We start from the raw sequence: 22,075 nt of genomic DNA, 5'->3' as shown, positions 1-22,075 counted from the left end.
GAACACCATTTTCGATTTCCCTGGAGTTGAGTCCTCAGAAGCAAACTGTTCGAGGTGCTTTTATACTACTCGGAAAAATGATTTGTATTTTTTGGTGGGTGATTTGATACTTATCGGTAATCCTTCGGGCCTTCTGTTCGGAAGTGATTTGGTACAGTTTGGGATTGGTTCGATTTCATTCAGGACTGGTTCGATACTGTTCGGAAGTCATTCGGCACATTTCGGAAGATATTGATGCCATTGATGATCAATTTTTTTAAAGATTTTTGTTCCAGTCAAAATCACTTGCTTGGCATTCGCTATGCTCAATTGAAAATGGAATGGAATGTTGTGTGAATGAATCACAACTATCATTCAAACTTGAATTTTTTGACAAGTGGGCTCTATTCAACCATGAACTCACCTCAATACATTCCATCGAATAACTGCGTAAAAGATTCTCCATTAGAACAGAAAAAACAAGTAACAAAAACAACATAAAAAAAGTATGAAGTAACTATGAAAATATGTATAGAATATGTTTCTATACAACCGTTCATTCCATTGAGAAGCCTTTTAAACATCCGCGGACTGGGTGGCTGATTTCCACAAGACTGCTCACAGCACAACAGCACGTAAAGCTACACGGAATTTATTCACTGAGGAAGAGTCTCTATTCAACCGTTCTTTCCATCTGATTTCCATTTTCATGAATGATCACAGCACAACAGCACGTAAAGCAACACGGAAAATAGCTATAAATGAGCTGTAGGGGACGTTCTTTCGCCTCGAGGACTCTCTCTTAGAAGGTCTGTCATGACAGACGAACTCAGGCCCGGATCGTTCCGGCATTCTACACTAGAATCTAAACGAGGCCGAGTTCGGACGCTCGATCGATCAGATCTAGAGCGAGTGAAACTAGAGGACCGTACATCGAATGAAAGAGCTCTCTTCGATTACGTACTCACAGGGAGAGTAAAAGACCTAAAGGGAGTACTAACTGATAATCCAAGGCTTGATCTCTCGTCGGCGGATAGGAACTTTACTCGTCTGTTATTAAGAACGGCTATCGAGGCGAATAATGCAGACGTATTGGAGGTTTTTGTCACTAATGGAGCTCAGATCCGCGGATCATTGTTCACGGCGGTAGGTAGGGGCTCTAAGGAGTGTGCGGAAGTTATTCTGGCGTACTGCAGGCAAAATTGTGGAGACACGGGGCCAGAAGATTTCAAAGAAGGAGGGTTTGTCACCCCACTTATCATGGCGGTACAGTACGAGGAGTTCGACATGATTGAGTTCTTTATTTCGAATGGATACAAGGTGGAGGTTCCAGGATGCACCGAGAGGTATGGACTCGGCATGGTCTGTGTGAATAAGCAGGAGGAGCTGGGTAAGTCCGGTGTAACGCAAAGATAATAGAGGCACTTCCACGGGTGCACTAAGAAAATATGATGAAATAAATTTTGCTTCTCCTTGAACCTTGAATGTTGATTGCTATCATTGCTATCACCGTTAGAACCACTGTTTGCAATGTTTGAGGTAACCGCTGTACACTTGCATATGCCAGGTCCAGCGGATGACATAGCTCTTTCGTCAATAGTTGAGCAGCCTCAACACACCAGGCGCGAACGAATGGCCTTACTAAAGATCAACTCCTATAAAGCTTTGGCGAACCCGCTGTACATCAGCTATACGTATATATACGACCGGCTCCAAATTCATCCGCTCTTCCAGGTGTTCAAGTTGAACGAGGAACTGATATTACAGGCAAAGTATGGTAGATAATAGAGGAAGGGTTAAGGAGGCGAGGTTTGGAGGTGCTGGGGGGTGAGTGTTTACCCTAAGGGGGTAGAAATAATATGGAATAACGACTTATCGTATCATAGGTATCTGGTCAACTCGCCACCATTGCCAATTTGCCACCAACCAACTCGCCACTACCAATGTTCAACTCGCCTCTCGAGTTGGCTATGGTGGCCGTAAACCGTGTCGTAAGTTAACTTATCCTTACGTATTGGGAAAAACACAACAACAACAGCATCAACAAAACGAAGAATTGAGCATTTGTGTTGGTGAGTTGTTAATTTATGGTGGTGGCAAGCTAACCGTTAGTGGTGTCGAGTTAACAGTTGATAACGGTCAGTTGATTCTTGTCAGTGATGAGTTGAATTGATGAGTTGCCCCTTGGTGGTGGCGAGTTGACCATTGGTGGTGGCGAGTTAACAGTTGATGACGGTTAGTTGATTCTTGGCAGTGGTGAGTTGACCCTTGGTGGTGGTGAGTTGACCCTTGGTGGTGGTGAGTTGACCCTTGGTGGTGGTGAGTTGACCTTCGGTAATTGCGAGTATGCTATGGTTGTGACGTACGAAATGCCTTTTTTGTTTCGTTTCTCAGGAAAGACCCAGAATTTAAGTGTGAGTATCGTGAGTTATCCGAGTCCTGTGAACAGTTCGCGGTGGATCTGCTAGATCAGTGCCGTACCCTGAAAGAGCTGAACGTCATGACAGATGTGATCAAGGAGATCGATGAGAGATACAAGAAGTCAGCCCGCAAGTATATCCAAGTTCTAACTAAGGATGCGGAGGAACTCGCAGTTTTTAACCTCGCTATCAAGAACAATAATGACAAGGTAATAGACCAGCACGGGGTAACTAGCCGTACTTAACCCAAGAATAATTATTACAAGGTAATAGACCAGCGCGGAGGAACAAGCCGTACTTAACCTCGTTATCACGGACAATAATGACAAGGTAATAGACCAGCGCAGGGAAACTCGCAGTATTTAACCTTGTTATCCCGGACAATAATGACAAGGTAAAAGACCAGCGTGGAAAAACTCGCAGTACTTAACCTCGCTATCACGGACAATAATGACAAGGTAATAGACCAGCGCGGAGGAACTCGCCTTACTTATCCTCGCTATCAAGAACAATAATGACAAGTTAATAGACCATTGCGGAGGAACTCGCAGTACTTTACCTCGCTATCACGGACAATAATGACAAGGTAATAGACCATTGCAGAGGAACTCGCAAAACTTTACCTCGCTATCACGGACAATAATGACGAGGTAATAGACCAGCGCGGGGGAACTCGCAGTACTTTACCTCGCTATCACGGACAATAATGACAAGGTAATAGACCATTGCGGTGGAACTCGCAGTACTTTACTTCGCTATCACGGACAATAATGACAAGGTAATAGGTAATAGACCATTGCGGAGTAACTCGCAGTACTTTACCTCGCTATCAAGGACAATAAATGACAAGGTAATAGACCAGCGCGGGGAAACTCGCAGTACTTTACCTCGCTATCACGGACAATAATGACAAGGTAATAGACCAGCGTGGAAAAACTTGCAGTCTTTAACCATGTTATCCCGGACAATAATGACAAGGACCAGCGTGGAAAAACTCGCAGTACTTAACCTCGCTATCACGGACAATAATGACAAGGTAATAGACCAGCGCGGAGGAACTCGCCTTACTTATCCTCGCTATCAAGAACAATAATGACAAGGTAATAGACCAGCGCAGGGAAACTCGCAGTATTTAACCTTGTTATCCCGGACAATAATGACAAGGTAAAAGACCAGCGTGGAAAAACTCGCAGTACTTAACCTCGCAATCACGGACAATAATGACAAGGTAATAGACCAGCGCGGAGGAACTCGCCTTACTTATCCTCGCTATCAAGAACAATAATGACAAGGTAATAGACCATTGCGGAGGAACTCGCAGTACTTTACTTCGCTATCACGGACAATAATGACAAGGTAATAGACCAGCGCGGAGGAACTCGCAAAACTTTACCTCGCTATCACGGACAATAATGACGAGGTAATAGACCAGCGCGGGGGAACTCGCAGTACTTTACCTCGCTATCACGGACAATAATGACAAGGTAATAGACCATTGCGGTGGAACTCGCAGTACTTTACCTCGCTATCACGGACAATAATGACAAGGTAATAGACCATTGCGGAGTAACTCGCAGTACTTTACCTCGCTATCACGGACAATAAATGACAAGGTAATAGACCATTGCGGTGGAACTCGCAGTACTTTACTTCGCTATCACGGACAATAATGACAAGGTAATAGGTAATAGACCAGCGCGGGGAAACTCGCAGTACTTTACCTCGCTATCACGGACAATAATGACAAGGTAATAGACCAGCGTGGAAAAACTCGCAGTATTTAACCATGTTATCCCGAACAATAATGACAAGGTTAAAGACCAGCGTGGAAAAACTCGCAGTACTAAACCTCGTTATCACGGACAATAATGACAAGGTAAAAGACCAGCGCGGGGGAACTAGCCTTACTTAACCTCGCTATCAAGAACAATAATGACAAGGTAATAGACCAACGCGGAGGAAATCGCAGTACTTAACCTCGTTATCACCGACAATAATGACAAAGTAAAAAACCAGCGCGGAGGAACTCGCAGTACTTTACCTCGTTATCACGGACAATAATGACAAAGTAATAGACCATTGCGGAGGAACTCGCAGTACTTTACCTCGTTATCACGGACAATAATGACAAAGTAATAGACCAGCGCGGGGGAACTCGCAGTACTTTACCTCGCTATCACGGACAATAATGACAAGGTAATAGACCATTGCGGAGGAACTCGCAGTTTTTAACCTTGTTATCCCGGACAATAATGACAAGGTAATAGACCAGCGTGGAAAAACTCGCAGTACTTAACCTCGCTATCACGGACAATAATGACAAAGTAATAGACCAGCGCGGAGGAACTCGCCTTAATTATCCTCGCTATCAAGAACAACTTGACAAGGTAATAGACCAGCGCGGGGAAACTCGCAGTACTTTACCTCGCTATCACGGACAATAATGACAAGGTAATAGACCAGCGCGGGGAAACTCGCAGTATTTAACCTTGTTAATCCGGACAATAATGACAAGGTAATAGACCAGCGCGGGGGAACTCGCAGCACTTTACCTCGCTATCACGGACAATAATGACAACAATGCTACAAAAACAACATCAACAACACAATCAACAGAAAATAACATCAGCAACAATACAATAAAAAGGAAATTTTGATAATTACGTGACGCTGAGAAATTCAATCAATGCTTTTTCAAGTGCTTGAAACTGAGGACTGCTATTTTGATATATATAAATATATATATTGTTATTGTTCTGGTAACTCAACCTTTTAATAGAGCTTCTAGCTTTGTGTGTACCATTCAAGATGGCGGGTTCTAGCACATGTGTTTATGCTAATTAATGGATACCACAGGGATACCATGACATATATCAAAATAGCAGTCCTCAGTTTCAAGCACTTGAAAAAGCATTATATATATATATCTATATATATATAATATAGTGTTAGTTTGAGAAAAATACAAACTACATAGGTTTCCCTACAGGTCTGTTTCGTGGTTGCCCACTCATCAGGGGATTTAATGAGAATATTCCTACCATCGTATATATACTATGAACATTGAAATTTACATAATAATAGACTGATAGTTTTAGCTAAGGCGGTAAGAGGAACAATAGCGAGTTACATTAAATATGCGGGGCGAAAACTAACAGTGCCTCGCTATTGTTATATATATATATACTTAATATTCAACAATAATCCTCTAAATTCTTCTTCTTTGACTCTTTCTCTTTTTTTATATTTTTTCTTCTTCACTCTTTCTCTTTTCTTGATATACAAAAGGAAGTATCTATAATTCAATATTTATTGATTATACATGGATTATCCAATTAAAGCTTGAAATTTTACGTCCCTCACACTATCGGCCTAGACTAGCTAAGCTATTTGCCGACAGTGTGAGTATGTAAAATATTATTTGTAAAAAAGACAATTAAAACTGTCCTGTTCTGATTCTTCTTTTTTTTTTTTGCCAGTTTGTTGCCCATCCATACAGCCAACTACATCTAAACACCGTATTGTACCGGGGGATCTACCGGCTGTTTGACTATGAGGTACCCTGGGGTGACCGGGGAGATCTCAGCCGAGTGTTGTTCGCCATTCGTCACATCGTACTTCTACCGATCTTTGCCTTCATTCACATCCTTCTGCCTCATAGCCGTCCATCACGCTTTCTCAGTAACCCGGTTATTAAGTTCATGAGCCACACGGCATCTTTCTATGTCTTTGTATTGCTGTTGATATTCTCAAGTTTTCAGGATCTGTACGAAGATAATGTCACCAGTCCGTCTAAGGTCGGTGAGTTCAGATGTCAGTTTATTTTCTGTGAGTAGGATGATAATAACCATTGATAAAGTTGAGGGAATTTGGGGTAATATACTGTAACTGTAAAGTCCGGTGAACTATCGGTAGCAATTTTTTTTCCTTGATGTGAGTAAAATACTGACCGTTGTTGAAGTTGAGAGGATCTAGGAAATGTACTGTAAAAGCTGCAAGGGGGCATTTTGCTTCACATAGGGAAAGGGGGGCTTATTGAAGTGCAGGGCTTAAATTTGAGGCTTATTAGATAATTTTGACTTAAGGTGGGAGGAAGTATGTCTCATCTTCCATGGTTGACGGAAAACTAATGACACAGCTCCTTTAACGCGCACGAGCTTTATTTAAAGAGTAGGCGATATTCGCATGGGTGATTGGTTTGTTGTTCCGGGAAGTATAACTCTAACCCTTATTTTCAGAGTGGTCAATATTCGCATGGGTGATTGGTTTGTTGTTCCGGGAAGTATAACTCTAACCCTTATTTCCAGAGTGGTCAATATTCGCATGGGTTATTGGTCTGTTCTGCCAGGAAGTTAGAGAGCTCTATCTGCAGGGAGTGAAACGCTACATACAGCAGTGGTGGAATGTGACCGGGATGTTAATGGTGACGCTATTCCTGATGTCAATTACCTTGAGAGTAATAGCATACGGTGAGTTATGACATTATAAATGAGATTAGCTTATTATGAGTGAGTTATGACGTTATAAATGAGGAAGTTTACTATCCATATTGCTGGATTGCTGAATTACAAGAGCGCAGTTAGCATTGTCGAGTCGAAGACATAATAAGGCGTGACAGACGGTGGTAGAAGGTGGTAGGGATATGACCCCTGGAACGTAGCTTCCAGCCTACGCCGTCATTTATCAGGCGCGGTCTATAGGGGTGGGGGGGGGGGGAGGAGTTCGAGGGGTCCGAACGCTCATGTGACGAGATATGTTCGACTCCGGTTGACCCCTTTTTGGTAGATAAGAAGACGGTTTATGTGTTTATTTGGATTTGCATTTGGAGTGGCCTATTACCAGAGCTAAGGATGCCGATTTGAACTAAAGTTGATTCGTGGTCCGTCGATCTAGACTCCACCCTGCGTTTCCCTAGATACGCCCCTGATTATATATCATTGATTTATCTTATATGCTATGCATACATATATATCTATATTACTATATTAGCGGAGCCAGCGCGGCCGCAGGCAGCGCGCGAAGCTCCATACGTATAGAGAAATGGTATATAACTATGCGACTCAGTTTTTTTTGTCATTGCGCGGGTACCCTGTGGTGTCGCCCGCCTGCCCGTGGAGCAAGCACAATTTGCAATAACTTAGCAAAGCGCCACCTCAGTGAAATAATTATACAAGAATATATTTTAGCACTATCCGAGAATGCTACATAATTAATAAAACCCCGAAAGTTGCATCAAAACTTACAATTATTTAGTTTTAGTGGAGCCATGTATAGAAATATGGTATAGCTATGCGACTTGGTTTTGTGGTCATCGCGCGGGTATTCTGTGGTGTCACAATCCATCCATCCAGTCAATCGTGCAACTCCCAGGCCCCCTCGGTCTTACGTTTTAACGTATTTTTATTTTTTTACCGCCATCAAAGTTCGTATGTTCACAGCAAAAAAGGCAGATTGAAAATAGTATTTAATGAGAAAATATGCGGATTCAAATGGGCTGAAATCTTTGAGGAACCGTTTTGTCTGAAGTACGAGCCGATTGTAAAATCTACCCGAGTGTTCGTGAATCCCGTCCGTTTTGCAGCAACAAAAAGACTACTTAGAGACTCTACACTACCATTCTAATAACATTCCTTCACGTCTATATCTATGGAGATCTATAAGGAGATCCTGAGAAGAAAGGGCCTTGGATTTATTATGTTTTCAGCTATAAAAATAGTTCAATTGTGTCAACGAGTTTCTTGCTATCAGAAAGTCGACAAGTTCACAGTTTACAACAAAAAGCGAACACAACCACACAAGCGACAAACAGAAAGCGACGAAAAACACTGCCAAGGTGAGTTTTGAAAGACGGTTTGTATTGAGAATGTCAGAGTTATTTTTCTTTTATTGTTGTGCTTTTATAATGCTCGTTTATTCGTGTTTTTTTTACAAAACCAATCGCTCAAGCTAAAACACCGTACCAGTTTGCCGTAAAGATGTCATATCAAAGTCATCTATCACTGTTTTGATTGGCTTATAATTTTAGAGTGCACTTGAGTGGTTTTAATTCCACTGGCAATCGCCATGAAAATGTTAAATTCGTAAATACGTTCTATAAATTCAGGCATATATTCCTCACGGCAAGTAAGAATTTAACGACAGAAATACGTAGTAGTCTAGTTACTGTTTCAATGTCACTTAGCTTGTTCGATTTATACATTTGTTTATAGAGTTTGCTTTGAGAATTCGTGGTCTAAATCAAACAATTTGATATTCTTTAATATTCTTCGTTCTCTCTATACTGACTGCGTTGAGGTATTTAATAAAGGCTGACAAATATCATCCTGTCATTTATTGCTAAAGAAGACTTTTCCTGTCTTTATATTCTGTGTATTTAGGCTTCTCGAAGATACAGCAACTTTTTTAACATTATCATAACTACAAATAACTTATATATACTATATATACTTACTATATATAAACTTTACAGTTACAAAAGAATTTTCTCATCGAAAAGAAAAACACAAAATGCAACCCCTATTACCTATATTCTTTTTGCTTAGCTTATATTGTCTGCATCTTGAATACTATCTATTGTGTTTATTTATATAATAAGGTTATAACTGGCATGATGAAAATGTTGTTTTGAAAGAAAAAAATACTTATAATTGTTTTCACTTTTATTTAGGTAAAACCAACCAAGGGCTACCCGAGGGCCATGATTGATGCTGAAGGCTGGGAGGCATGAGAATAGGCAAATGTCTTAAAGATAATAAAGTAGAGGATTTCTTACTTTTATACAGCAGTAAATGTGGAATAGGCTTTTTAAAGCAAATACTTGCCCTCAATGATAGATTTTTTCTATCAACCTAAAGATAATGAGGAAAGGGAAAATGTTAGGAGAGTGCTCAACCAAGTTGTTGCATTACTGATGATTTTTTTTATCAAAGCTATAGTCCTCTATCTCTTGACTATTGATATTATTTGCTGTTTCCTCTCTGCACCCTAAATAAATTAAAATAGGTAATAGGTTTGAAATTAGACATTTTCAATCAATTTGTTCTCCTCCTTGCATTCAATTTTGGAGTAGCATTAGCATATGTGGATCCATGGTTTCTATAAAAAAGAAGCAGGCCACCATCCTACAGGGTGGGTGCACCAATGTCTAATGCATGACTGGAGGTATGTTTGTGAATTTTAATTTCCTTGGTGATGGAGTATCACCATAAATATACTTAAATTATATAAAGACAACATCAAACTTGTGCTTTTTCAATAATAAATCTGTAAAGAAAACAGGGGAAAATGTTAGGAATATGCTCATTTAAGCTATTATTGCATTGTTGTTATATATTTTTTAAAGTAGAGTCACATTTGTTTCAAATAGAGTCATTCATTTCTCCCTTTTTCTTCTCCCCATTGACTTTTTGTTATATTTATTTCTCTCTAACCCTAACTTAGGTCAATGAACATGGTTTGTTTTGAAATTAGAAATTGGAATTAAGCACTTTCAGTAATAATTTAGGATTTGCCTCCATTGCATTCATTTTTGATTAGCCAGTATGGGTGGATCCAGGGTTTCTAAAACCAACAGGCCAATGGGTGGGTGCACCAATATGTAATGCATGACAGGAGGTATATTTATTGAGTTTAGTTTCAACACATTTTTCTGAATAATCAGTTGTGGTACATGAAAACTACAGTAGTGGGTCTATGGGGGGGGGGGGAGGGGGTTTAAACCTCCCCTTGGGCTTTCTTTTTTTATTATTTTCAGTGTATCTTTTCACCCCAAAACCGTTACGAAGGTAAAATAATGACGAAAATTTTTGGGCCAAATCCCCCCCTTGGCAAAAGGCTAGATCCGCCTTTTGAACTACAGTATGGCATCTAAATCTTTGGAATGCTGTTATCCTTGATATATTCTTCACAAGACCAAAGAATGGTGTATTGATAAAAATATACATAGTGGAACTTCTATAAAGAGAAATAAGAATTGACCATTAGACTATTGAAAAAACATTCTCGTCAATTTGACACCTTGAACTTTGACAGCCTTTTTCACACCAAGTTTTAGTATTTTGTTAACTTTCATACTGCATATTTAATATTATTGAATGAGTGCTTGCTTGATCCATTTGGAGGGGCCAATACAATTCATAATTACATGGCAGTAAAATTTGACATATTTTTAATCTCATTAAAAAAAACTTTCTAGAGACACCAAGATCCCCTCTAAAACATCCCTACCAGTCAACACAAAAAGGTGTTAAATGCTGGCTCCGCTTTTAGGCAGTGCCTAAATCTATATATTAGTGTTTTTGTAATAATAATAATAACAATACACCAAAAACTGGAAATCGACTCTGCCAAATTTTCGTCTTTAATAAGACTTCTTCAGGGCAGACTAAAGTCAGACTAAGTCTGCCCTGAAGAAGTCTTATTAAAGACGAAAATTTGGCAGAGTCGATTTCCAGTTTTTGGTGTATTGTATTCATTGTTCTGGTACGAGATCGCGACAGTTTGGGCTTTTTGATTCTATTAGTGTTTTTGTATTTACACTCACGGGAACCCTGCCTCTAATTTTTCCCGCGTTTTGCTCTTCTAACTCGCAGCCGACACCGTGAATTGATTTTGCATTATTTTTGTCGTGGCTAAAGCCAAGAAAGAAATTCTTGTTTGTTCATACAATATCCCATAAAAAGGATAGAAATTGTGCGATTGTTTGTCGTAAACAAACGTCGCGTTTGTTTTAAAAATGTTGTTATTTCTTTGCTTTGAATACATTCAAGAAGTGAATGAATCACATTTAAGTTCTGTCAGCTCTTTTATGAAAGATATCGAGCGAGGAACGGTTTTAGTATATATTTTGTGAGTTCGAAGAACATTTAAAATTTAAAATGAATTTAGAAAATTTAGAAAAAAAAAGGTTCATGAGGGGTAATAGGTTCTAAAAAGATCTGCTTTACCTACACAGTTCCCTTTATGCATATGATTCTTTTTTAACAAAGAGATGTCTTGAATACCCTAGCTCAACGTTTTCATACAACATCTCAAAACTCCCATCTCAATTTTCATAGAAAACTAAAGACAGCTTTTTGTTGGGAGCATTTAGTTTGATACCTATAGTTTTTCTCTACAGCTTTTCCTAAGAAAAAGGTCAAAAGACAATTAAATCTCTGGCTCATTAGCCCCTAAAAACAGACTTCATATACTAATTTTCTGTTCAAGGTTCTATTTTAAAGGTTACTCGGAATTATCTTTAATTTTAGGTTTGTCAATTAGGTTTTGTGCAGCGTAACATTTATATCTTTAGTATTCTTCCGTAGCGTTTTGTCACTGTTCTCCAATTTTTTCAGGCGAATCCCAACTCAAGCAAGCTGCCAGCTAGGCTTGATGCTAGGGCAGGATGTATTTATTAATACAGCTAAGTAACAAAAAGATAGATAATAGTTACAAATGAAAACTTCTTATAAAAAAAAATGAATCAGGCTAATAAAATAAACTAAAAGTATAGTCAGAAACTTTGAAAACAAGTTAGAGTGGTTTATTTCATTCACCCTTTGACAAAGTGGCTGGTACAAAACACTGACCAACATTGGCCCTTATTGCAAATAGACTAAATGGGTTTTCTAGTAAAAAAAAATATAGTTTCAATTTGAATTATTTAATTGCACAGGTTTTTTTTAGCAATCTACTTTTCAAATAGCTTATATGAATACTGCTCAATACTTAGGAATCTGAGATGATATTTGCAAAAATCAACACCAATGTACCATTTGGCCTTTCATGCAATTATTTTTTAAAGATAATTTAGCACTATACATGGAAGTGATGTGAAATGAAAATATGGCTAGCTTTTTTTTAACAAACATCTTTTTGTGATGCCACATCAAGCCTTATTTTATGTTTTAACACAAAAATACCAGGTGTACATACCCTTGAAACCATAATGCTTCAATATGGGGGTCTAGTGGGTCCATGGACCTCCTCATCGAGGGTCAGTGTTTTGTACGATCCAACCAAGACAAAGTGTCAATTCAAAGATTATTAGCCCAAAAAAAAAAAAACAGTAAAGAAGGTTGATAAAACTGTTTATCAAATATTTGTAATTTCTACCAATTAACTTTTATTACCCTTCAACTGAGAGAAAATTATAAAAATCAAGAAAATCTAGTAGTAGTGCAATGTGAAAGGAAGAAAGGGAATTTGGACAGTGTAGGCAAGTATGGAGCACATTTACTGAAAAAACGATATGCTATTGTATAGAAACAAGTTGTGTGCTGATATGGTTTTAAATGTTAAAGAGAATAAAAAAAGCACCCATTTTACTGTGAGAGACTAAAATTCATTTTCAATTCTTCAATGTTCCCTATTGGATGATACCTTCATATACACCCAACAAGTTAAACAACAATAAAAAATATACATACACACATATTCCACTCTACACCTGTGCATCGAGCACTTTTCTATGAACGGTTTCACTCACACATTACATATATACATACATATATAGGTATTATAATATGGCTTAAATTGATTGCATGCTGGCTCCTCTTTGGCAGTGCCTAAATCTATATATTGTCGTCGTCTTAGGAATCACGGGCCATTGGGCCGTGCTGAACACCATCGCCAGTACCAGCCCGTCTTCTTGGTACGAGCTCACCTTATTATCCAACAGCTTCTTCTCAATCGCGATGGTACTCAGCTTTATACGGCTATCGGGGGCATTCCAGGTATAAAGCTGCGAACATTAAAGTGCATCTGAAAGAATAAAAGCAATATCCTCTAAAAAGGTTTATTTATCAAATATAATATCTTCACTGCTAGTACTGGTACTCAGCTTTATACGGCTATCGGGGGCATTCCAGGTATGAAGCTGCGAACATTAAAGTGCATCTGAAAGAATAAAAGCAATATCCTCTAAAAAGGTTTATTTATCAAATATAATATCTTCAATGCTAGAAGAATCTTTATTACCAAAAACCACCGATTTCCCATAAACAGCCCTTTGAATATACCAGTCTGTAAAACACCTACTTGCTCAGTCCCCTCACGGATAAAGCTCGAGTTGGCGCGAAATGAACACCAAATAAGGGGTATTGCGCGAGCTCGCGTGAATTTGCGTGAGCGAAAACAATTTTGGCTACATGCGACGTCTTTATCTTGCAACTATATTCGACGTGGAAATAAAGTGCTTTTCCTCTTGTTAGCGGGCTTCAAATGTAAATATAACCTTATACAAATATAAAACGTATATCGTGCTTGCACTTAAAGTAGCCACTTATTGATAATTTAAATGATTTTGCAATTTTGAAAGCATTTACTTTGCTTTACTGGACCCAACATGGTGCCATTGCAGTTATCATAGTTTCCAAAGTAGTTGTACGAAATGTTGATTATCTCGCTAAAAGATGGGTCCTTTAGATATCGATATAGCTTACATATAATTTAAATGATGTATGACCCCTAAAACATGGATGAAATGCTAAAGGACCCACATTTTTTTTTGCACAAACAGTGATATAATTTGCTTTCACATTTTTGCTGTGTATGTAAACATCATATTTTGTTCCGTCTCACTAGAGATGTAATAATCGCTAAATCCTTTTTGTCTTCTTTCTCCTCTCAGTGCTCTGGCCAAATGTCAATATTAAGCATTCAATATGCACTTTTTAGACTAGTCGTGACTAGTGAAGACCCTTTGAGCTGTTTTATTTTTTCTAACCATTTCATCTCATCGTACTGCGTGACAAAAAACACGGCGCCATTTTGTTGTGGGTAACAGCAATTCCACCTCGCACAAAATGCTTGATATTTTGCTCAAAGTTGGGTCCTTTAGGTTTTCGTATAGATCACACATATGATTTTTCCTAAGACCACTACAAATTTACTTAAGCATATAATATGTACAGAAAAGACTCCACACAAATTTTATCGATTTATATGGTATTTTCTGTTTGTACATAGTTGTAGTAGTTAGGTAGCTCAAAAATTCTGTCGTCTGGTACGAATTGTTTTTCATTTGAGAATCAATAAAAACAGATTTACTGAATAACATATCATCCCTTCCCTTATGCTCAAAATTAATGTATAAAAAAGGTTTTAACTTCGCAATGCAGCAGGTTAACAAAACAACAATCGTCAATGGGCTTTCGCTCGCGTCTTGCTAAAAATCCATATTGGTAGAAACAAAACGGTCTGATAGAATTCTTCCAAAATAAATGCCACAACCCACACAAATCCTAAAATGGTAAAATAAAAACAATAAAATGCACAAATGAAGAGCATAACAGGATAAAGTGAGACCTAGAATAGGGTGATTTATTTTGTTAATTTTCGTGCACGAGAGCTCAACAAAAAGCCGTTTTTATTTACAAGAACAAAATGTGCATGCACGGCCGCCAACCGCCAATGCGTTGTTTTCGTACTTTTAAGAGTTCTGCAATGACAATCCCATATCCATTTTTTAGTTAGCCAGCTAATGAATTAACTACGGTTAATCTTGGTCGTTTTATTTAATCATCTTAGTCAATCGCTGTTGCAGTAAAGCCGCTCATTTTAGTAATAATTAAGAAAATCGCTTCAGAATATTAACGATACTTTCTGAACAAACCATTGGATGAAATAAGCGGGATTTATATCTCAGGAAAGGTTTAATAGTTCTTTATCATTTAGGTATTTTTGGATTGTGCAAATCTACAATGTTCGAGGCAAAAATATGAAACCAAATTCTGAGCGATACTGGTTATCGTACTGTACGGTAAGACTGAAGTTATGCGTTGGCTAATGTATGCAGCTAGACGCTTAGTGGTTTTTACCCATGCTTACATGCGGGCTTGTCGCGTAGTCGCGCAGCCGGTTGAGGACAACCTTTTTTCAATCGACTGTATCTTGTGAGACGTGCGCTCTCTGCCTTTTAAAATGTAAACATTGCTAAAGAACCTTTCTTGAGTACACCCTTTGATTAAAGAATGAATTAAAGCATTAATTTGTTATATACACTATGTATGTGAAATAGTAGCCATTTGCCTTTCCAAGGGAACCATATTCTCAATCGGGATGGCTTGAGTATTTTTGTTGCCATTCTCATAGCATTTGCTTTACCCACAAAAAGTCGGCACAAATTTGTTGATGATTTCTGTAATTTCAACTCGCACAAAATGCCTGATTTTTTTTTCTCAAAATGGGGTCTTTTATGTATTTGTATAGATCACTGATAATTTCAATGATTTACGATCCTCAAAACCTAGATGAAAAGCTAAAGAACCAACATTTTTTCGCACAAATGCGATATAAGATTTGCTTTTTATTTTTTTTATTTTTATGTAATTAAGTGCGTGCTCATGAAAACATCTTATAAGTACTTGCATTTCAAAATACTCATGTCAACATGAGTACGAAAACGGCAAACAGGTAAATCGTTTAATTTTATTTCAGGGTCGTATATCCAGCCGTTTTAGAGACGGTATCTGAATGTTAAACTTGCTGTGTTTAAACAAAAGTAGCGTAGAATCGAAGACCGAAGCGATGGAGTAATATTAAGTACGTCAAAAAAATTCTCAAACAATAAAATATATAGCGAGCAGTTGCACTTGCATGATATAAGACAACAATAAACTTTATGATGTAAGTTAACGGATATAATTCCTTTTGTTCGTATCTACAAATTCACACTCACGATTCTACTGTTGTCAAACCATTCAGACGGCTGACAAGCTTCTCCTCCTGTTCCCTTTTCGCTTCCTGTATTTTATGATAATTCGACAGACATATATCATTTGTCCGCAAATGCCTCGTCTTGGTATGGCAAAAATACGTTTCTGTAGCGTTGTTGAGTCGCTTTCTCTGTAGCGATGTCACTGGCATCGCTTTCTCGCTCGCTTGTCGTTTCACAGGGAGAGGCGCTCATGTTCGTGAATGAAGAATGATGTAGACTGCGCGCGCGAGCTGACAAGTTTGATTTTCGCGCCATGCGCCCGCAATACTTTTGTCGGTCACCGACAAAGGTGTTTTACAGACTGGTATATTCAAAGGGCTGTAAAAAGTCGTGGATTAAGGGAAATCGGGATTTTTGGTAATAAAGATTCTTCTAGCATATAGGAGATATCAGATATCGATGAATGAGCCGTTTTGGAGGATATCGGTTTTATTCCTTCAGATGCACTTTAAGCCATTCGCACCTGAGATAATAGCGCACGAAATTTGCCCTTTCCCTGGGAGATTAAGGGCGGTATAGGAGCGAATGGGTTAAAATTAAAATTAAAAAATGATGATAAACTGGAGTAGCATATCACTTTATCACTCATTGCAGCTAGATGCTAAATTACAAGAGCGCAGATTCAGACATGGTCGAGTTGAAGCCATAGAAGGCTCCTCAAGCCGCCATTAAACTCCTGTCCGACCATGGATTATAGCTAATGTCGAAATTGTAGGTTTTGTGGAGGGAGGAAAATCGGAGAAAAACCTTCGGAACTATGGCTAGACCAACAAACTAAAGTCACGTTCGAACCGGGAATCGAACCCATAGCGGTTATATCATAGCCGTTGTCATTATGGATATTATTTCTCCTCCATTAAAACCATCACCGTTACCTTTAACGAATTCATCATCATCCCCACCACCATCGTATGATAATAATGAGCTTGTTGATTCCAATACCTTGAAATAAATCTTATTTTTCTCCTCCTTAGGTGAACTCCATTCTTGGCCCACTCCAGCTATCGCTGTACTATCTTCTGGTGGACATTCTCAAGTTCCTTGTGTTTTTCGTGCTTATCTTCATGGCTTTCGGTTTTAGCTTGAGGCGCCTGTATTCAAACTACATTAGTACCCAAAAGTACATCGCTACGAACAAACCCTCGAGCTCAAACACGACCTTGAATGGCACTATAGCTGATACCGAACACCAGTTTACAAAGTGAGTACGACAGTTTATTCACCTATAAGAAAATGAGTCGAATAGTTTCACATTTCAGTATTGGTCTCTTTTGTCAGAGGACAAAATAGCTAAGCCAAGTCTTAAGTCAACATAAAAATTCAACGCTATACTGATTTAATTTCATTATTTCAACAAAGCCTACCCTTTTTCTACAGCTTGTCTGAAATCTTTCTTCACTATCTTGTTGTTCCATGTCAAGGACAAAGCCAGAAAATGTCAGAGTTCTTACTTAAATCGAATTGTAGCAGAGAAAGGCTAAGGGAGTCCCGAACGCAAGTTTAGCGTTGTTGTCGACCCTGCAAGCAGAATGATCGCATCCAGACTTATCGACATTCTTTAAATAGTTTCCTTCTTTGGGCTTTACAGTGTTGGATCTGGTCTATACAGTCTATTCTGGTCGGTCTTTGGTCTAACAGAACTTAACAGCTTTGGAACAAACGACGCCAAATTCACCATCACCAAGGAGACAGGGGAAGTGATGTTTGGGTTTTTTCAGGTCATCGCAGTTATCGTGGCAGTCAATATGCTAATTGCTATGATGACACGATCATTTGAAAGCATTGCGGTATGTGACCCACGGAGTGGTAGTGAGTGGGAAGGGGGTGGTCAGCTATCAACACATCCATGTTTATAGCTGACCATCCCCCTCGACTGGATAATATTTCAAGAAACAAGTCCTAAATCCCCCCTAAAAAAAATAAAAAGCAAGCCCTAATTCTATACCACCACCACCACCACCAACAGCCAACCATTTTAACGCCTTCACAAACCAAGTTAACAGCCACGTGACTGCACAGCAGAAGGGGTGTTTCCGATAACATCCTTTCATGGATTGCGTCTTTCAACCAGGTCTATTCGTATAACGCCCTCATCCTTTCCAATGAGTTTGGGTTGCAGTACACAGCCGACACCGCCAATCCCATATAAGTGACTTTTGACGGATACAATAATCCTACCCCGCCCCCCCCCCAACAACTCAAGTGCTAACTCCCCTTAAAACAAACACACATGATGCCGTGCATAACGTAATGGTTTTCGTAATAACCGTAAACGCGCGTCAAATAGAAAGACGTTTTGTCGTGCTACCTTTGCCTAAAGTTGGCATTGGACGATAGATGCGAAAGTGAAATAGACATCTCATGTGACGCAGGAGAACGCTGACGTCAAATGTCTCATGTTATGCAGGAGCACGCTGACGTCAAATGGAAAGTTTCCAGAACTCGACTTTGGATGAGTTGGATCCAGAAGGGCAGCGGATGCCTTCCTCCGCCTCTCAACCTCATCCCCAACCCCCTACTCATCTTTCAAGGGCTTAAACAGTTCTGCCGCTGGGTGATTCGCTGTGGCTGCCGTAAGGTACGGGCTAGGAGGGTATAGGAGAAAAAGAACAATTACCCAGATTTCAAAGTTAAGTTTGCTTTTTCTATAGCTATGAGTGAAGCTTAATGTTTGTGTTATTGCAAGTATAATTATAATTTGTAGCGCGATTCAAATAATCCTACTGCATTCTCTTTTTACTTCCAATTTTGTCCGGCAGTCCCATAAAATATTTTGTGCTTGAGCCTGCAAAAGTTTCTTACGGGGACTTGCTTACGGTGGTAAAATGGTCCTGATAACAGATCTCGTTGAATGATTTGAAAAATAGAGATCTAAAACTATGAGATCTAAACTAGAGATCTAAAACTATGTACTTTATGTTTTAATCCTAGAAATCACGCTCAACTTAATATTTTCTTCATAGAAATCACGTTCAAGCGCGTACAAAGATGAATTACATTCCAACGCCAATGCCAACGCAGAGGTATGTCGCACTTCTCATTGAATGTCCTCTAGGATTGCAAATAAAACAAAAAGCAAACATGGGAACTTTTAAAAAGTGCAGAAGTATTCGATACCGAAAAGTCTCGGGTATTTCACATCAGGTTCAGCGATAGCAACATCCTTCTCCCCTTGAAAGTGACTCACGAAAAACTCGGAAAGAGGTTACGGAGAGAGCAAAGTAGATTAGTCCTTTCTAAAGCAGGTCGTTTCATTACCAGGAGAGATAAGTAAAACCCGAAGAATTTTGAGATACAAATAAACTCAGATTTGTTAAAAAACTAATCTTAAAAAAACAATTTAAGGCGCTATATCCAAATTATCCCACAATCCTTTTAGCAAACTTTTTGAGCTTGTTCTTTAACTTTTTGTAATTACATTTTGTTTTTGTTTTTGTTTTTTGGCTGTTTCGAGATTTCCTCAGCAAAACAACAATGGTTAAAATGACTAGCACTTTTTAAACTTGTGCTTACAGGAAATTCCAATGGATGAGATGTGCAAGACACGTCTTGGTCGTTCACAAAAGGTCATCGAGAGAAGGGAACTAATCAAGCGAGTGCTCCGCAGATATCTGCACATGCGCAAATACAAAGACGGTCACAGAGAAGAGGGGGAGCTCTTAAGATATATCAGGGGCGCACAAGATGACATCCTAAGGGGGGACCAAAAGGGAGAGAATGACACTAAGATGTGATTCTTTTCTTTGCACATAAAACGAGAGTCACACAGAGAGAAGAGGCACCTACGACCTATTAGTTGCATTGAGCATAATATCCTCTTTGGGAGGAAGGTTGGAAAGACTATGACCTGCAGCAAGCTTGAAATGTTTCCTTGTAAACTTCTGAAGGACTTTAATAAATACTTTAAGTCCATCTGGGCTGCTGCATTATTTATTGACGCTATAACAACCCAATTATAAGATACATACTATTAATCCTTTTAAATGCGATCGCTGCCATTCTCCCCGAACTATTTCAGTGCGCGCCACAACCGCCAAGAGCGCGCAAAGCAGATTTCCTTTTTGCCTTTCAGGCATTATATTTATTTTTCACAATAGTAAAGGTTTTTGAGTCGACAGGTGAGAGTAGTTTCTGTGAGCTTCCCAGCCATGCAAAAAGGTCTTTAAGATCTGAAACAAAGACGGAAAGACCTAATGATAGAAAGATCACAGACAAACACGTAGAAAAAAGGGGTGAGCAGCGAGAGCAGACAGGCTTGCTATCAAATGAAATATGCAGACGAAAGAACGAACAAACTGACGGATAGACAGAGGGAAGGAAAAAAAGATAGATGAACGGGCGGACCAATAAAAAGACTGAAAGATGGTAGAATGGACAGGGGTAGTCTAGGGGAGTTCCAGATGGACAGACTAACATTAGATATGTCAGACAGATCAAGCAACAAATAGACAAGCCAGTGAGTTCCAGATGGACAGACTAACATTAGATATGTCAGACAGATCAAGCAACAAATAGACAAGCCAGTGATTTCCAGGTGGACAGACTAACATTAGATATGTCAGACAGATCAAGCAACAAATAGACAAGCCAGCCAAACTGAGGTCGGAAGCACGACCAGATTAACTAACCAACAGACAAACAGAAATAAGGTTGGACAAACGGAAAGAGCGATTAGGGAACTGGATTAGGGAACAGATGACAAACAGAAAGAGCTTCGCAAGTATCGAGCACAATTCAGCTAATTTTATGTTAGATCTCGTGTTTTACCATCAGAATTTAGCCAAACAAACTCCTGCCATAGATAGAGGTTATCTTGTATGTCCTGTCGACCAAGAAACATGATGGCCATGTCAAAGCGCTGCGCCTGGCACACGTTTTGAAGGATCTGAAACGAGAGCTTCTCCTCGCCTGCGAAAGAAGGGAACGGAATAATGGAATATGCACTAACGGACAAAGATGGGTGTGTTTTTAGATGGTTACACTCCTAATATTCTCTAAAATTACGACTAGTATTTAGAAGGGATATAAGATAGGGAAAGTTTAATGCGAAATAAACATTATTTTAAAGTGAGAGTAAAGGGAATACCTGACTTACTACAAGCGAATACTCACCATTGGGTATGAGTTGGGTGGAGATGGCCCCAATCATATTCCTGAACATATCTGCAGACCCAGTTTGTTGGATAAGACTACCTAGCCTTCCCACTAAGATAGAACTTTTTTCAATCTGATAAATATATCAAAGGGAATAAACCGGTGAAAATGGGTGCTTTGAAATGGCACGGCATTACTATGTATAAGCGTGAATTGCGACTTTATGGAATTTCTCGGTTCAACTAAAAGTCAAAGCTGTAGCTATTACGCAGCGACAACTTGCACAACAGTTTCATCCCTGTTTCGCGAGGCGTTTATCGCCTATTATATAACGTATCCTGAGTATCATCGTCTTTACTAAACAAGCTATAAGCTTTAGCCTTTCTTTTTTGCAAATATAAGTAAACTGGATTCTTTCCGACTTTCTTGGGTGCAATATGCGGCCGACATCCTCGGAAACCCAGGCCGTCGAGGTCACAGGCGCGACAACGAGGCGGAGGGGAAGGGGGAGGGGGCGGGAGAGAAGAGAAAGGACCGAGAAGTCGTCTTAGACCTTTACCCTCTCACGCGGCCTCGTTCTCGCGCCTGTGACCTCGACACCCTGGGTACCGAGTATGTGTGGCCCATGATGCTTCGCTGACCACAAAGGGGGATTTAGTATGATGGGACTAGGGACTAGGTGTATAATAATGTAGGACCCTTACTCTTCGGTAGCATCTTTGGCTCGACTTGTCTGAGGATCTCGGCGTAACTTGTCAGGTCATTCCTTCTCACCGTGTTCCACGCTTGGAAAAAGTCGTACGGGGTTGGCTGTGGATGGCAATACTCAGTTAACCCTCCACGTTTTACGTCATTCATTCATCTTTTCCCAATATTACTATTC

The 22,075-nt window shown here is 39.3% G+C and overlaps 2 protein-coding genes and 1 long non-coding RNA gene across 3 annotated transcripts in view; 2 read left to right on the top strand and 1 right to left on the bottom strand.

The window, feature by feature from the left end:
• Positions 1-226: 226 nt before the first annotated feature.
• Positions 227-20,010, top strand: LOC5502079 (short transient receptor potential channel 5). The gene is made up of 11 exons (XM_048734686.1): positions 227-1,369; positions 1,547-1,751; positions 2,374-2,608; positions 5,879-6,200; positions 6,707-6,868; positions 12,975-13,114; positions 17,073-17,299; positions 17,687-17,885; positions 18,506-18,676; positions 19,062-19,121; positions 19,614-20,010. The coding sequence occupies exons 1-11, from the start codon at positions 796-798 to the stop codon at positions 19,830-19,832; spliced, it is 2,514 nt and encodes an 837-aa protein (XP_048590643.1). The 5' UTR covers positions 227-795; the 3' UTR covers positions 19,833-20,010.
• On the top strand, positions 7,828-9,781 carry LOC125573875. The gene is made up of 2 exons (XR_007314242.1): positions 7,828-8,232; positions 9,067-9,781. It is a non-coding gene; the product is annotated as an uncharacterized LOC125573875 (long non-coding RNA).
• An 817-nt stretch (positions 20,011-20,827) lies between the features above and the next one.
• The window catches only part of LOC5502082 (sperm-associated antigen 1), a 43,687-nt gene continuing 42,439 nt past the window's right edge, over positions 20,828-22,075 (bottom strand). The window contains exon 21 of the mRNA XM_048734683.1: positions 20,828-21,006. Coding sequence (XP_048590640.1) covers positions 20,843-21,006 — 164 coding nt within the window. The 3' untranslated portion in view covers positions 20,828-20,842. The remainder of the gene's footprint in view (positions 21,007-22,075) is intronic.

The sequence above is a fragment of the Nematostella vectensis genome, chromosome 11, assembly GCF_932526225.1.
Source record: "Nematostella vectensis chromosome 11, jaNemVect1.1, whole genome shotgun sequence".
Classification (NCBI taxonomy): domain Eukaryota; kingdom Metazoa; phylum Cnidaria; class Anthozoa; order Actiniaria; family Edwardsiidae; genus Nematostella; species Nematostella vectensis.
This window is presented reverse-complemented; position numbering and strand designations above follow the sequence as displayed.